The 15715-nt window shown below is 39.1% G+C and overlaps 1 protein-coding gene across 1 annotated transcript in view; it reads right to left on the bottom strand.

Moving 5' to 3' along the window:
- LOC149259037 (clavaminate synthase-like protein At3g21360) overlaps window positions 1-10177 on the bottom strand; it is a 42033-nt gene extending 31856 nt beyond the window's left edge. The window contains exon 1 of the mRNA XM_089417248.1: window positions 9651-10177. Within this exon, the coding sequence (XP_089273374.1) occupies window positions 9651-10040 (390 nt within the window). The 5' untranslated portion in view covers window positions 10041-10177. The remainder of the gene's footprint in view (window positions 1-9650) is intronic.
- Between the last annotated feature and the right edge of the window lie 5538 nt (window positions 10178-15715).

Genomic DNA, 15715 nt, shown 5'->3' on the forward strand with positions numbered 1-15715 from the left:
TCAGCTGCCATAAATAAGATGACCCACAGGGAGTTTGGCCCTAGTTTCCCAATTTTAACAAATTTACACCGCTGAGGTTCGGGTCATCCTTTGGAAATTTCTTTCCTCCGGTTTCAGATGGTTGGTTTGGCCAAGAGAGAACTGGTTTATTCCATATTTCTGGGCAATCACCCCAGTTATCTCTGGTAGAGTTGAATCTAGTTGCAGGGCCTGCTGTTGCTTCAGCTGCCTCTCACAGTGACAGATGAAGAGGGTTTCTCTGCTTCAATTTGGTGTTTATCCTAGCTTCACTCAGTTTGAATGCACTCCTGTTGGCAGCCTGGCTCTCTTTTGTGTTATCATCCATCAGGGGAGGACATTCGACAGAAACTTCGGAGGCATGGAGATCAAATAGAATGCAACAGTACCTCTATTTAGATAGTGTCCAGGCAAATTCATGGGCACGAATCCAGCATATCAGCTCAACTGGAAATTATCACGGGCGTATTGGTTCAGCAGAGGAGGCATATCGGACCTCAGGGCATTATAGTAAATCTGTCTTGGGAGAAGCAAGCTGGTCCTATTCAGACACTCTCTGTGAGAATTCGAGTGCTGGTAAGAACATGAATATTTTGATACACCAGCTCCTAGATTTGAATGTGCACGCGCAAGAGTCTGACAAAGAAGCAGCTGAAGGTGCCTTTAGTAATCATGACTTTGGTTAAGTTTATATGTATTTCAAAACACTAAGGCTTTTAGGTACCTACTGTAAAAGCTATTCTCTCAGGTATTTTTTTTATTTTTGTATTTGAAATTGCTTGTACTGGACAGCCAATGGCTGAAACTATGCTCCTTTTTGGTCTATGAGACTCTGGTAAGAAGAATCTGATGAATCTCGCTGCGAGTGCTTGCTGCAGCCTTTCACTTAATACAAAATATCTACAAACTAATGTTAAAAAATAAAATTGACTATGCGACACATAAGCAATAAGAAAGAAAGATATGAAACAAGTATTTTATTATTCGTGTAGCCATTGAATACATAGGCATCAATCATATTATTTGCCTACTAGGCAGTGGCATAACCCAACCTAATTACTTTCTTTTAATAACATATATCAAACCATTTCCTATCATAATTAAATATTGAAGCTATTTATATAACTTGTCCTATTAAATTAAATTTCATTACATTAGATATACTGAAGCAGTATGCTCCAATTGCATTTGCTCTGATGGAAGCAATTCCATCAAAATAGAACAATTCAGAAAAAAGTTCTTGGTGCATTGTTAGTTACCTTTTGTACAAAGATCCTTTCGTGATTGTTAGAGTATTGGTATCAGTCACACCTCTGTAAATGTGTGTGCTAATAAGTGAATCAAACAGGTGAAGTACATCATATTGAGTAGGAATTTAATAAACAAAGAGGCATTTGAAGAAATCATTGTGTGTTTATCATTTAATGCACCTTGTCGATTGGTTAGAAGGAATGATTGTTATCCTCCTCAGTCTAGTTGTATTTTTACTGGTGACATGTTTGCAAATGAGATGTATGACAAAACTTTGAGTTTCTCTAAAATCCAATTTATTTTAAGCACCATCCATAAAATAAGAATCCATAGAATGAGAGAAAGTGCCCAGGGATTTCCTGGAAAATATATTTCAAAAAAATTATTCAAATAAACCCCTGTGAGATTTTGAACCTTCCCATTAATGCAAATTTACCTCTTCCTCTAGTTGTTATATCTCTGTGATTGTTTCTATGCTGGAATTGCACTCCACTGGTACTCTGACAGGAATTGCCTTTGTAGCTAGCCGTAATTATTCATAGTATTCATGTAAAAGCATGTAACAATGGTTTGAGTTGATGAGAGAGACATGGAACAGATTCAGTTGAACTACCTGATCTATCTCCTTGGTCTGTGTGTGTTTTCTTCTCTCACTCTAAATCTGTGACAGTTTGAAGGATGTCTATCTTTGCATTTAAGTCCCACATGCATGATAATTGTGAGACAGGTATGATTTATAAGGTATTACTTATTCCAAAAACTTCAGCAATCCCAAAGCTGGGTTTGGAATTCAATTCGATAGGTTGATTCAATAGTATTCTCCCTCATCAAACCTCTAGGGGCAGCTCAATGGATGATTGTCGTGATAATGAAGTGTTATGTATCAAGAGATTTGGGTTCAAATCCCCCAATTATCTGTGTCTACAGAAGGGGCATACGTAGGCACCTAGAGGTTATAGTGATAGCGGTTGGAATTGACTTCATGTCATGTCAGTACAAAACTAGCCCAATTGTTGATTTCTCTAGTCATAAAATAAAAATAGTATTCTCTGTATGTAAGCACCTAGAGGTTATAGTGGTAGCGGTTGGAATTGACCCCATGTCACGCGAGTACAAAACTGGCTGAGTTGTTGATCTAGTCATAAAATAAAAATAGTATTCTCCCTCATCCTGGTCAATTCGATATAGGTATCTTTGACAGGTTGTTATTTGTGTTATTGTTGCAAAGCCAATTCGGTATGGGTATCTTTGACATGTTGTTGTTAATTGTGTAATTAGGGCAGCTCAATTGATGATCGTCATGATAATGAAGTGATATGTACCAAGACGAAGTGTTATGTACCAAGAGATTTGAGGTTCAAAGCCCCAGATTATTCATGTCTACAGAAGGGGCATACAGAGGCACCTAGAGGTTATAGTGGTAGCGGTTGGAATCAACTCCATGTCATGCCAGTACAAAACTGTCCCAGTTGCTAATTTCCCTAATCATAAAATAAAAATAGTATTCTCTATACGTAGGCATCTAGAGGTTAGATGTTAGGATCCAACCTTAACCCCTTTATTTATGTAATAAACCCAATAGGGTCGAGCCATAGTCATAGTTAGTTAAAGAGTCAATAAAGCTCGTATTAATAATTGTAAGTGGTTGACCAACATTTAAGAAAGTAACCACAGTTAGTTGCAAATGGGCCATTGTATTAGATATATGTTATTGAAAGAACCATGGTAATGGCCCATGGTATTGTATGTATGAATCCTATATAGAGGCTAGAGACTCCCCATTGAGAAATATCGAGTCTTATTTTGTAATCGAGCTTTGATCTGCTGGAGGTTGCCCCCTCGAAGAGGCAAGTGAACATTGCTTTCATCTCTGAATAATAAAATACTTGTTGTTTTCCTCATTTTATTTTGTGTTATGGGTTGTATTTCTTCGCATATTTGGTATTCTGGAATTTCTCGCAGGTCAAGAGCATAACAAGTGGTATCAGAGCACTTTCCAAGGCCGGTGGTACCTCCATTTTTGGTATTAATTTTTTTAGGCTAGAGACGTGTTTCGGCATCTTTAAACCACAGGATCTGTCGTTGAGCGCATAAACCTGCGGATTTGGGGAGGCATGCACGCAAGAAATACAAGAGGTGGTCACACTTGTTGGACTCCCTTGTAACCCCTGTGGGTACCCCTTAGAGTAGTAGTGCATTAGACAGAACTGCGCACAGACTGCCTTCCACGTACCCTCTAGGTATATCGAAAGCCCCCTAGGCTCACCTAAAACCTCGCCTTAGATAAGTCATCAACCGTCTTGCTGCTACAGTACATTGAGAACAACACTTAAGGAGATTACTCGTAGTACGGCTAAGGGTACGGTTGATCCTCCTTAGTTAGTGCCCTGAAAGATTGGGCTGATTACTATTGTTGGACCCTTATGTATATTGCGATCTATAGCACTTGACACTCCTTTGAGACCATAGTTCCCTCGACTCTCTGAAGATCACCCATTATCTTATTTGCCAGATCATATCCACCAGTTGGGGTTCTACCGCCGCAGTACGATTCAGATCTAGCAGTTGGGGTTCTGTCGCCGCCGCAACAATCAGATCCACCAATTGAGGTTCTACCGCCACAATACCATTCAGATCTAGCAGTTGGGGTTCTGTCGCCGCCGCAGTCCAACTCACATTCAGCCATTGGGGTTTCGCAAGCAGATCTGACCATCTGCGCAGTGAGGCTTGTGGCTCCTATAGTCTGGGCCTGATTTTCGCAGGACATTGGACAGGATCAAGTTTTCTGGAATTTGGCCACTGCAGAATTGATCAGGTGGGAGTAAAACTCCGTTTGATTAAAAAAAAAAAATCTGAGGCCTTCCCCAGATGCTTACAAGAGACTTAGCCCATAAGATTCAGGATGACGAGCTAATCACAGTGGTACCATTCACTTGTCAGCTTCAATTTTCAGGCAGTCCCAATTTTTTCAAAGTGACCAAGATCTGTGTATGGTAGAAACCAGAGCTCAAGTCATGGCCAACGAGAAGATCGAGTGCCTTGAACAAAAGATGGAGTCTTTCCAGGAGCAGTTGCATAAATTCATGGCACAATTCAATATGAGCACATCGGGCTTGCATCAGGAGGTACATGGTATTAATGAAGACTTTGAAGGAGAATCTAGCCATCATATTCACTTCCATGGAAATCACCAACATTCCCACCCTCAAGCACCCAAGCTAGACATGTATAAATCTGATGGCTCTGATCTGGTAGTATGGGTAGCACAAATGGAACAATATTTCATTCTAAATGATATCTGAGATGATCAAACTAAACTATGTGTAGGAGCCCTTTACTTGGACCAGGAGAGATGGCAATGGCGTCATTGGCATCGGAAATGCTATCAAGGGAACATAACTTGGCTGGTCTTCTCAAAATCTCTTTGTGACTGCTTTGACAGAAAATCAAATTTTTTAGGTTGTCTTACTAAGCTCCGACAGACAGGCACAGTAAAAGACTACATTGCAGCCTTTGAGACATTGGCCATCCGCACAGAAGGTCTAGGAGATGAATTCTACTTGGAATGTTTTATAAGTGGTCTCAAAGAAGCCATCCAAGACCATGTCCAGATGCACCACCCACCTACATGGATAAACGCTTGCACAAAGGCTATCGAAGAGGAACGTGCTTTAGCTGCCCGGTCTCCTCGTCCAAATTTCATAGCCAAGGGACGCCCCACCCAGGCTCAGGGCCCTACCCAAACACTTAAGGTTCAAAAGGTGTCTCCAACAGAAATGGCTGAAAGAAGAAAACAAGGATTGTGCTACTACTGTGATGACAAATACTCCCCACGCCATAAATGCAAGGAACCAAAATTCTTTCAAATTACTGATCACAGCTCATCTGAGGAAACCCCACCCCTTGGGGGACCAAAGGATGAAGTTGAGGAAACCCAGCAGGACAATGAGCTCATAGCTACGCCAGACGAACCAGTTATCTCGCTACATGCTTTGGCGAGCATTTCTGCGCCCCAAACTCTCAAAATCAAAGGCTTTATTAAACATCGCCCTGTAGTAGTATTGATTGATAGTGACAACACTCATAACTTTATCCATCAGCGAGTCACCAAAGCCATTCATTGTTTTGTACGGGTAGTCTCTAATTTCCAGGTCCTGATTGTTAATGGGGAGACAATGAAATGTGAAGGCCGTTGTGAAAATATTAAACTTCAGATGGGAGACTACCACCTAAAGACCCACATGTTTGCGATTAACATGGGGGGTTGTGACATTGTCTTGGGTGCTGAATGGCTTCGCACACTAGGCCCAATCACAATGGATTTCCAGGAGTTATATATGAGCTTTAAGCAGAATGACCACATGCATACCCTCCGTGGACTCCAGGCAGGTGCTCCTTCTATCATCAGCTCACATCGAATGGAAAAGTTGTTGAAAAAGGGCCATCATGGAGTTATCGCCCAGTTTAATGCCATCCAGGCCATAGAACCCACTACTCTTCATATTCATCCTGAGATGCAACAGGTCTTAAACCGCCACCAGCCAGTATTTAACAAACCTAAAGAGCTTCCACCCTCTAGAGGGGAACATGATCATAGCATCACTTTGGTCCCAGGGGCCCAACCACCTAATGTGCACCATATCGATATCCTTTCACCCAAAAGAATGAAATTGAAAAAATCATCAAGGAACTCCTTGAAGCAGGTGTTATTCGTCCTAGCATCAGCCCTTATTCATCACCAATGGTCATGGTGCTCAAGAAAGATGGGGAATAGCGCATGTGTCTGGACTTTCAACCCTCAACAAGCTAACTGTCAAAGACAAATTCCCTATCCCGGTTGTTGATGATCTGCTTGATGAACTACATGGTGCTCAATTCTTTACCAAGCTAGATCTTCACTCTGGCTATCACCAAATCCGCATGAAGGATGTAGACATTCCCAAGACTGCTTCCCGCACTCATGAAGGCCATTATGAATTCTTGGTCATGCCATTTGGTCTCTGTAATGCTCCATCCACTTTTCAAAGGCTCATGAATCAACTGCTGAAACCATATCTCCGAAAATTTGTCCTCGTGTTCTTTGATGACATTCTCATCTACAGCGTAACCTAGAAAAACATGTAGATCTGATCTTGCAACTGCTCCAGAATCACAAATTATTTGTCAAATTGTCCAAGTGCTCTTTTGGCGTGGAAGAAGTTGAGTATTTGGGACACATTGTGGGTCGTGAAGGTGTCAGGGTTGATCCCAAAAAGATACAGGCAATGCAAGATTGGCCCCAACCAAAAACCTTGAAGAGTCTGAGGGGATTCTTGGGTCTCACTGGCTACTATCGCAAATTTGTCCGCAATTATGGTCGCATTGCTAGACCCCTCACTAACCTTCTCAAGAAAAATTCATTCCTCTGGACTGATGCAGCACAACAAGCGTTTGTGGCTCTCAAACAGGCCATGTGTTCCACTCCAGTATTGGCACTACCCGACTTCACCAAATCTTTTGTGATTGAATGTGATGCTTCAGGTACAGGTATTGGTGTTGTCTTAATGCAGGAAGGTCGACCCTTGGCTTTCACCAACCAACAACTGAGTGGGAAACATCTAGGACAATCTACCTATGAGAAAGAGATGATGGCCATCTTACATGCAGTAGATACCTGGCGACCATACTTATTGGGACGGCGTTTCCAAATTCGCACAGACCATCAAACCCTCAAATATTTTTTGGAGCAACGTCTATCATCGCCACAGCAAAACAAATGGCTGGCCAAAATGTTGGGATATGATTATGAGATAATTTACAAGAAAGGGCGTGACAATGTAGTAGTGAATGCTTTATCGCGCCAATTTGAGGATGAAAGCACCCTGCTATCAATCTCTCTTCCCATACCAGATTGGATTGAAGAAGCCCGCAAGGAATGGTTTTCACACCCCTCTCTCTCCCAACTCATTAATAACTTGAGAGCAGATCCTAATTCCTCAGTTGGCTACTCTTGGATGGATGAGATTCTTCGCTACAAGGATCGAGTAGTGATATCGCCGACATCCACCCTCAAAACTCGCATTTTGGCAGAATTGCACTCATCTCCCACTACCGGGCATGCAGGCTTTTAGAAGACTTATGCTCGCACTCGTCATTCTTTCTTTTGGACAGGCATGAAGAATGACATTCTTACCTTTGTAGCTAAATGTGATGTGTGTCAACGCCACAAAGGAGAAACAATCAAGTCACCAGGAACCTTACAACCATTGCCAATCCCTGACTCCGTCTGGAGTCTGGACGAATGTTTCTATGGATTTCATTACTGGTCTACCAAAGTCGGGCAACAAATCAATCATCATGGTGGTTGTGGACAGACTTTCTAAATATGCTCATTTTTGCGCTCTACCCCACCCATTTACCCCCACTTTGGTGGCTCAAGCTTTCATGGACCAGATCTTCAAACTACATGGCATGCCAACTTCCATTGTGTCTGATCATGACCCGACTTTCACCAGCAAATTTTGGCAAGAACTTTTCAAGCTACAAGGCACCCAACTCCAACTAAGTACTGCCTATCATCCCCAAACTGATGGTCAAACTGAAGCAGTCAACAAATGTTTGGAGACATACCTAAGGTGCTTCACTTCAGAAAAGCAGCATCAATGGGTACAATGGCTACCTTTAGCTGAATGGTGGTATAATACTAACTATCATGAAGCCACCAAGATAACTCCATATGAAGCAGTGTATGGCCAACTCCCACCTTCACTTATTTCTTATATTCTTGGATGCTCTAAGGTGCAAGCAGTTGTCAACTCCTACAAAACCGTGCCGCCATGATAGCTTGTCTCAAAAAGAATCTCCATCAAGCTCAGAATCGAATGAAGCAACAGGCAAACCAGCATCATTCAAAGCCCACATTTCAAGAAGGGGATCAGGTATTCCTGCGGCTGCAACCATACAAGCAAACATCGCTCAAAGAAAAGGGTTGCCAAAAATTAGCTCCCAAATTCTACAGACCTTATCAAATAATTCAATGCATTGGAGCAGTAGCCTACAAGCTGGCCTTGCCACCAACTTCAAAAATCCATCTAGTCTTCCATGTATCATGCCTCAAGAAAGTGATGGGAAACAATTGCATAATTCAAACCAGTCTACCCAAATTGGATGAAGAAGTTTCACTCTAGCTCCAACCTGAACAGTCCTCGATATCCATGAAAGACATCTGCGCAGCCGCACGATCAAGGAAGTCCTTGTCAAGTGGAAAGACACCTCTCCAGAAGATGTGACCTGGGAACCAACCACTATTCTTCAGCAATTTCTGCAGCTTTAGCCTTGAGGACAAGGCTACTTTTGATGGAAAAGGGCATGTTAGGGTCCAACCCTAACCCCTTTACTTATGTAATAAAACCAATAGGGTCGAGTCATAGTCATAATTAGTTAAAGAGTCAATAAAGCTCGTATTAGTAATAGTAAGTGGTTGACCCGCATTTAAGAAAGAAACCACAGTTAGTTGCAAACAGGCCATTGTATTAGATATATGGTATTGAAAGAACCATGATAATGACCCATGGTATTGTATGTATGAATCCTATATAGAGGTTAGAGACTCCCATTGAGAAATATAGAGTCTTATTTTGTAATCGAGCTCTGCTCTGCTGAAGGTTGCCCCCTCGAAGAGGCAAGTGAACATTGTTTTCATCTCTGAATAATAAAATACTTGCTGTTTTCCTCATTTTATTCTTTAAACTGGGTTGTATTTCTTCGCATATTTGGTATTCTAGAATTTCTTGCAGGTCAAGAGCATAACATTAGAGTGGTAGCGGTTGGAATCCACCCCATGTCATGAGTACAAAATTGGCCCTGTTGTCAATTTCTCTAGTCATAAAATAAAAATAGTATTCTCCCTCATCCTGGTCAGTATGGGTATCTTTGATATCCTGTTGTTATTTTTGTAATGGTTGCAGAGCCAATTCGGTATGGGTATCTTTGACATGCTGTTGTTAATTGCGTAATTGTTGCAGATTATCTTTACAGCAGTGGCATATGTTGTTAATTGTGTAATTGTTGCAGATTATCTTACAACAGTGGCATATACCTATGTTGGGATATTGTTCCACGTAAATGATATCCTTCTAGGTCCCTCTGTTGGAATATTGTTCCACGTAAATGCTGTCCTTCTAGGTGGTGTTATAGTTCTTTCTGTTATGATAATCTTTTTGTTTTGTATAATTATAGAGATGATCGTCATCTTAATCAATCATGCACTGTTTTAATTAGAGTTTTATCTGGTTTATCGAACTTGGCCCTTAACCAGATGATGCATTTTGAATCATCGTTACATTATTTTCCAAATTTATCAAATGAATACCAGAAACCTGAAATGTAAAGCAGATACCCACCTGAGCCATTTCATGATGGAAGGGAATTGGTTGATCCGGAGGAGAGTCATTTGTAGTAAAAACTCTGCCCAACACGTTTGTTCTGGGCGCAGCACCTCCCACATAAGGCAATTCCTCGTACCCAAATGCGACTACAACCTCATTGAAATCATGTGCTGTGTGTATTGGGAAGCCCCTCAATAAGACCGCCCCGCTAGAGTGTAGAAGGGACTCCACCCATTCTTTGTGGCGTCTTATGGCCTCCCCAACTGCTTGAGCTGGTGGTTGTGTAGAGGAGGTCTGAGAGAAAGCAGGGCCAGCCACAAGCACCCTTGGGAATGGAATCCCTTCCACCCAATGCTGTTGTGGTATGTGGGTTTCCTTGAAATCCTCTGTAATCTGGTCTCCCATTGCATGTGACAAATATTTCAATCTGGATTATCGAAGTAGCCTGCAGGGTTGTGATTGTAGTAAATAGGAATGGGATTCTTAGAATTTCATTATCACTTTTGCACTAGGCATATACTAAGGATTATTCTAACTCATGAATACGTGTGCATCCACACCAATGCTCAAAACACGTCCATATACGATGTATGCATTAATACTTTGTTGTTATTATTATATTGTTGAAAGTAAATATACATTTGTTTTGATTGTGAATATATGTAGATAAAATAGAAAATATATAAACGTATTATTTTAGATATAAATTATTTTTAATTTTAATTTTATTAAAATTGTTAATAACATTTTCTAATGAAGGCATTTAAGATAGATGTTTTTTTTAAGATAAATGTTTTTGTTTTGATATGATGTGAGTTTAAGCAAAAAGGGTTGTGGGTTGTGGTTCTTACTTAATTTTGTATATTACATGTGTTCTCATCACTTTATTTATCATAGTACAAAGTTGGCATAAGGTTAACCATTATTTGAATATTATAGGTAGTATAAAAAAGCACAGGAGGATTGAGCAAGAGAATTTTATCAAATTGGTAGAGCTGGAGGAAAAAATTGACAATATACACCACAAACTAACCATTCTGGCCAGGAGATCAACGAAACATCTCCTTCTTCATAAATGAGGGTAGTGGCCAACCAATGCAAATGCCTAGAGATTCTACCCAATAGTTGTTATGACTCAATAACTTTTTGCTTGTAGCACTAATAGTTTTCTTTGTCTTTGTCTTTTCATGTCAATGTATATCAATGTTTTTTTTGTCTTTTCGTGGTAATGTATATCAATGTCTAGCACAACTAACCTATTTTATAAGTTTCTATTTACAAGATACTCTAGTTAGAGGAGGTCTTAGCAACCTCAAGACTCTGAACTTATGGTACTAGTCTAATTTCCCTTTGGACAGAGGAATTTTGGTCTATGTAGTTCTCATTTGACATAATGCAAAGTACCCAACTTAAAAAATAAAAATACAAACAAAAACGTTCTCAAATAACATATAGTTACATAATATGTTTCATCATTTTTGTAAGTTTTCATATGAATACAAGTGCTTGAGTTAAATCAAAAAATAACAATAATATAACATAATGTCACTTTAATAAAAATAGAAATAAAAAGTAGAAACAAGTGGTTTATAGCAACTTAGCTTTTGCACAGAGAAGTTAAAAATATATATAATTGATAGTTAAACTTAATATGACTAAGTACACAAGTAAAAGATTTTTTTTTGATTAAAAGATAACTAAAACAAGAGTTGCATGCATACTTGGGGTTTGCATCATGAATAAATAGAAAATAAAAATTAAGTATTAGTTTTGTATTTTTGGAAAACCAAGTTGACAAGAAGGGCTTTTTTTCATAATTATTGTTAAGGCTAGATTAATTGTTCATGTGAACTATAAACACAGTTTTAATGAAACTAAGGATATGTGCATAGTATTTTTTATGGTATTTAGAAAAATGATTTCCAAGAATTTAATTCCCTTTGATTGATTCTTAGTTCAGAGGCCCTACATCTTAGTTTAGCTTACAATTTATTCTTTGGATCTAATGACCACTTTCACTTCATGTTCGTTAAACCATTCAATCCATAAAATATATAGAAACATACATACATGTAGTCATTAATAGTCCTTAACAAATCATTATTTGTCTACTGGTAGGTTGAGAACTCTTTCCACCAAAAATTTCAAGGTAGACCTTCCATTCTCTTCTTATTTTCAGTCTTGCCTCTAATTACTCAATATTTGGTCTTACATCCCAGTGTTACTGACCACTTTCACTTCATGTTTGTTAAGCCATTCAATCCATATAATATATAGAGACATACATATATGTAGCCATTACATTTAACATATTTAATAGTCCTTAACAAATCATTCTTTGTCTACTATTACATGTGTCTGCTTGATCACTAACTTTCATGGTAGGTTGGGAACTCTTTCGCCAAAAATTTCAAGGTATACCTTCCAATCTCTTCTTATTTTCAGCCTTGCCTCTAATTACTCAATATTTGGTCTTACATCTCAATGTTATTAACTCTAAAAGGCCCATACATCTTACAAAATGATGCAAAATGTGTGTTGAGGTAAAAACAAATACATTGAATAGGCTAAGCCTCACTTAAATGTTCATGAGTTTAAACCATGCCCCTTAGGGTTGAAATTTTTAACAACTAACAAAATGTTTATAAAAGTTTAAAATATATGAAGCAATGATTGCCACTCAGGAGGAGGGATGGTGACAAGAGTTAATGAAATAGAAAACAACCCAAAATAACATCAGTGAGACTGTATTTCAATAATTACACGGAACAAAATATGTACGAAAAAATTAAACGATAGAAAGAAAATCTCTTAAACAAATAATTTGTAAAATAAAATTCATGTTACATAAAAGTCAAATCTCACAGGTATTTGTAATGTTGAACCAAACTAAGCAAAAGATAAAATTTGTTTAGCCTCCTCCCATGTTTACATTGAAGTCCTTGCTAACTTTTGAACTTTTCCTCTCACACTCTCTTCTCCTCTTCGACCAATTACCACTCTGAAACCAACTCTTCAATTCTGCAATTTGGAGACACTCTTGTCATATTTGGCTAATCACTTCTTTGATATGTTAAAGTATAATCAAATTATATAATGCTTGGTGCATATCTCTCAGCCTGGTTCACATTTTTATTGACAAATACTTCAACATTGGCATTGCTTCATCCTCCAATGAAAACAAGAAAAATGTTTCAAATTTTTAGAATACTTTTCTATGATGACCTTCTTCTGGAAATCCATAGGGTTTTAAACTCTTCAACCGAATTTTCCATTGTGTGACAAGCATAGGTGTCTCATATTAGAAATTTTTTCTAGCCCTCTATAATTTGGACTGGGCGTATCACCATCTTACACCAGCAAAATGTGAGAGACGACATATACCCGGGACTTCCTATATGTTGCCCTCCACAACCATTGATTCTATGTGGTTGCACAACTTCAAATTATCCCATCTACACCAAAGACCACACCTATCTCCCCTCCTCTTTGGAGGAGGTGGTCAGTCACATATGCCATACATTGTGCAACAGAATGCCAGCATGATATTTTGATAAAGACACACTGTCAACATTGCACTCAACTCACTCACTGCCTACTTTAAGCTCAATAGTGTAGGAAGTCAATAGACTTGTATCGCTTCTAAAAACATTCCCATCATATTTAAAATCTTTGGTAGTAGTTTCTTAAACTCAAGAATCTATTTCGTCACCATGCATTTAGTTCACATTTAGTTGCGTAGAGGAAGGATTCCAAGATCTTCTATGAATTCTAGGTCTTTCAAAGGATGGAGGAGGCTTCCATATTCTAGCAGACAACCACATATTTCTTCCCTACTCCCATTCCATAAGGGCAATTACTCTTTAGAGTCAAGATGTCTTTCAATGTCCATGTAAATTTAGTCACGGCATCAACGTCATGTTCCATGTTGACAATCTCATATTCTTTTGGCAAGCAGAGTAATGAAATTATTTTTCTCTTGTACTCTAAAAATGCATGAATACAGGCACTTAACAGCATGTACTTGGACTGATACTCAATGATCCAAGATCTTAATACTGCAATTTATCAATGATTATGGAGGCAAATTTATAACAAAAGCTTCTTCGATGTTGCCTTTACTTTCTTTTGATCTGCCTCCTCATATGTGCCTTGATGCAGGAGCATGGAACCCCTCCAAGTAAAAATTGAATTTTCAACCTTTGAGAAGGCGTGACTATCAAATTAAAGATGTGCCCTGAGGACAAGATTTCCTCGAATTCACTGAAATTGTTTGTTGTGATATCCCAATTTCTAGGGATCGTGAGTGATTTTAGAGATTTGATCAGATCCTTTTTGTCATGTCCCTTCCTAAATTAATTTGGAACAAGACTAATTATTGCACTTTGGGGGCCATTTTTTGAGATAGTGGGGCCCATTTGATTTTTATTAGGAGATTAGACTTAGGAGAAGTTATTTTGGTGTGGTTAAATTACACATGGGGGCCACCCACACTAGGGAAATATGCATTCCCTAGTTCGGTTTGCATGGAGGTGGTTAAGTGAGGGCCCACGATGGAGGTAAAATTGGAGGGAAAAGTGCTTCACGAAATCTATATAAGGAAGGCAACTCTCCTCATTTCAATCATCTTTGGCATATTGAATTTCTCTTTGGTTGCTTGAGCTACTTAGCCGAGTCACTTGTTATTTAGCAATAGTTCTTCAAGCGAAGAGCTCAACCCTTTCTTCGGGGGACTTCGAGTGCCACCCTATAAATGTTCATATTCACTCTTGCAAAGGAGGTTTTCAATGTGATTTCCAACAGTCGTATTCCAGTGTCTCCAAGTGGTGCATATTCCTGGAGAACGCAATGAGGAGAGGTTGAGTGGTGATTTTGGTATCTTTCGGAGGAGCTTTGGTCGTGATAAATTCTCAAAGGGGGGATTGGGTGATTTCCATTTGGGTGAGTTTTTTGAGCTAGGAGAGAGAGCTTCTATTCAGTGGGGTTTTCACACTTCTTGGGCAGCGCATAGGAAGAATATTGTGCACACGTGAGAGGTGGAAGCTTAGCTATTGAGGTTAATCCTTGTCGAGAGAGGCAAGAGAAACACTAGTGGAGGTGATTTTTATTTTTCCAGAGTATTGAAGGAGGATTTTGTTGGCATACTTGCAGTTCGTGTGCTTTAGCAGTCTTGGAGGGCATAGGGCCTCTTGGGGGTCAATTTTGGAAGGTCAAAACCATGCCAAACCATTTCTGGGTTCCTATGGGTTTTCGACAAGGATCCCAGATATAAAGTTTCAGCATTTTCTAAGCACCGAAGGTGGGGTTTTCAGCCATATATTTGTCGAAGACAATGTAGAATTATTGGGGATTGCATAGTGCCTTTGGGGGTCAATTTTGGGAGGTCAAAATCATGCCAAACCATTTTTTGGTTTTTGTGGGTTTTGGTCAAGGAGCTTGGGGCCGAATTTGTAGCATTTTCCAAGTAGCGGAAGTGGAGTTTCTTATAGTTCCTTTCCAGCTAACAGTGTAGTTTTTTGGGCAGCGTAGAGCATTAGAGGAGCAGACATTTTCTAGTACTCGATATCATTTTCTCATCACCTGGATGTTATCACGTTTTCCATTGAGGCAAGCCTAGGTGCATTCATCCACACTATTGTACTTGCTCCATTGATTAATAAAATGGCTTAGTTGGTTCTACTTCTGGAGTTTTTATGAGCATGTATTGTTTGTTAAAAAAAAATTGTGTTGAGAGTTGTTTTTGCTTTATATAGTTAAGAACATTACACTTGCAGTGATCTGATCCATATTGTATAGTGTAGCTATAAATTGTAAACATGTGATGTGTTGAGTGCGACCATTGAACGATGATTAGGCTCACCGAGGCACCATGTAATTGAGCCGAGAGGTTCATTCTATAGCCCAGTATGATGGGATGTGTAAGTATGTCTGCCCGTCCATCCCCCTTTAAAATAAAAATAAAAAAGATGTTTTAAATAGAAAATTATTGTCAGTTATAATAAAAAAAAATAAAAAGTCGTAAAAAAATGTATGAGTAAGATGTTTAAATCTTATATTTTTAAAAAATATTTCAACTAGAG

Source organism: Pinus tabuliformis, chromosome 6 (genome assembly GCF_031772625.1).
Source record: "Pinus tabuliformis cultivar Carrire ecotype Pingquan chromosome 6, CPIR1, whole genome shotgun sequence".
NCBI lineage: Eukaryota > Viridiplantae > Streptophyta > Pinopsida > Pinales > Pinaceae > Pinus > Pinus tabuliformis.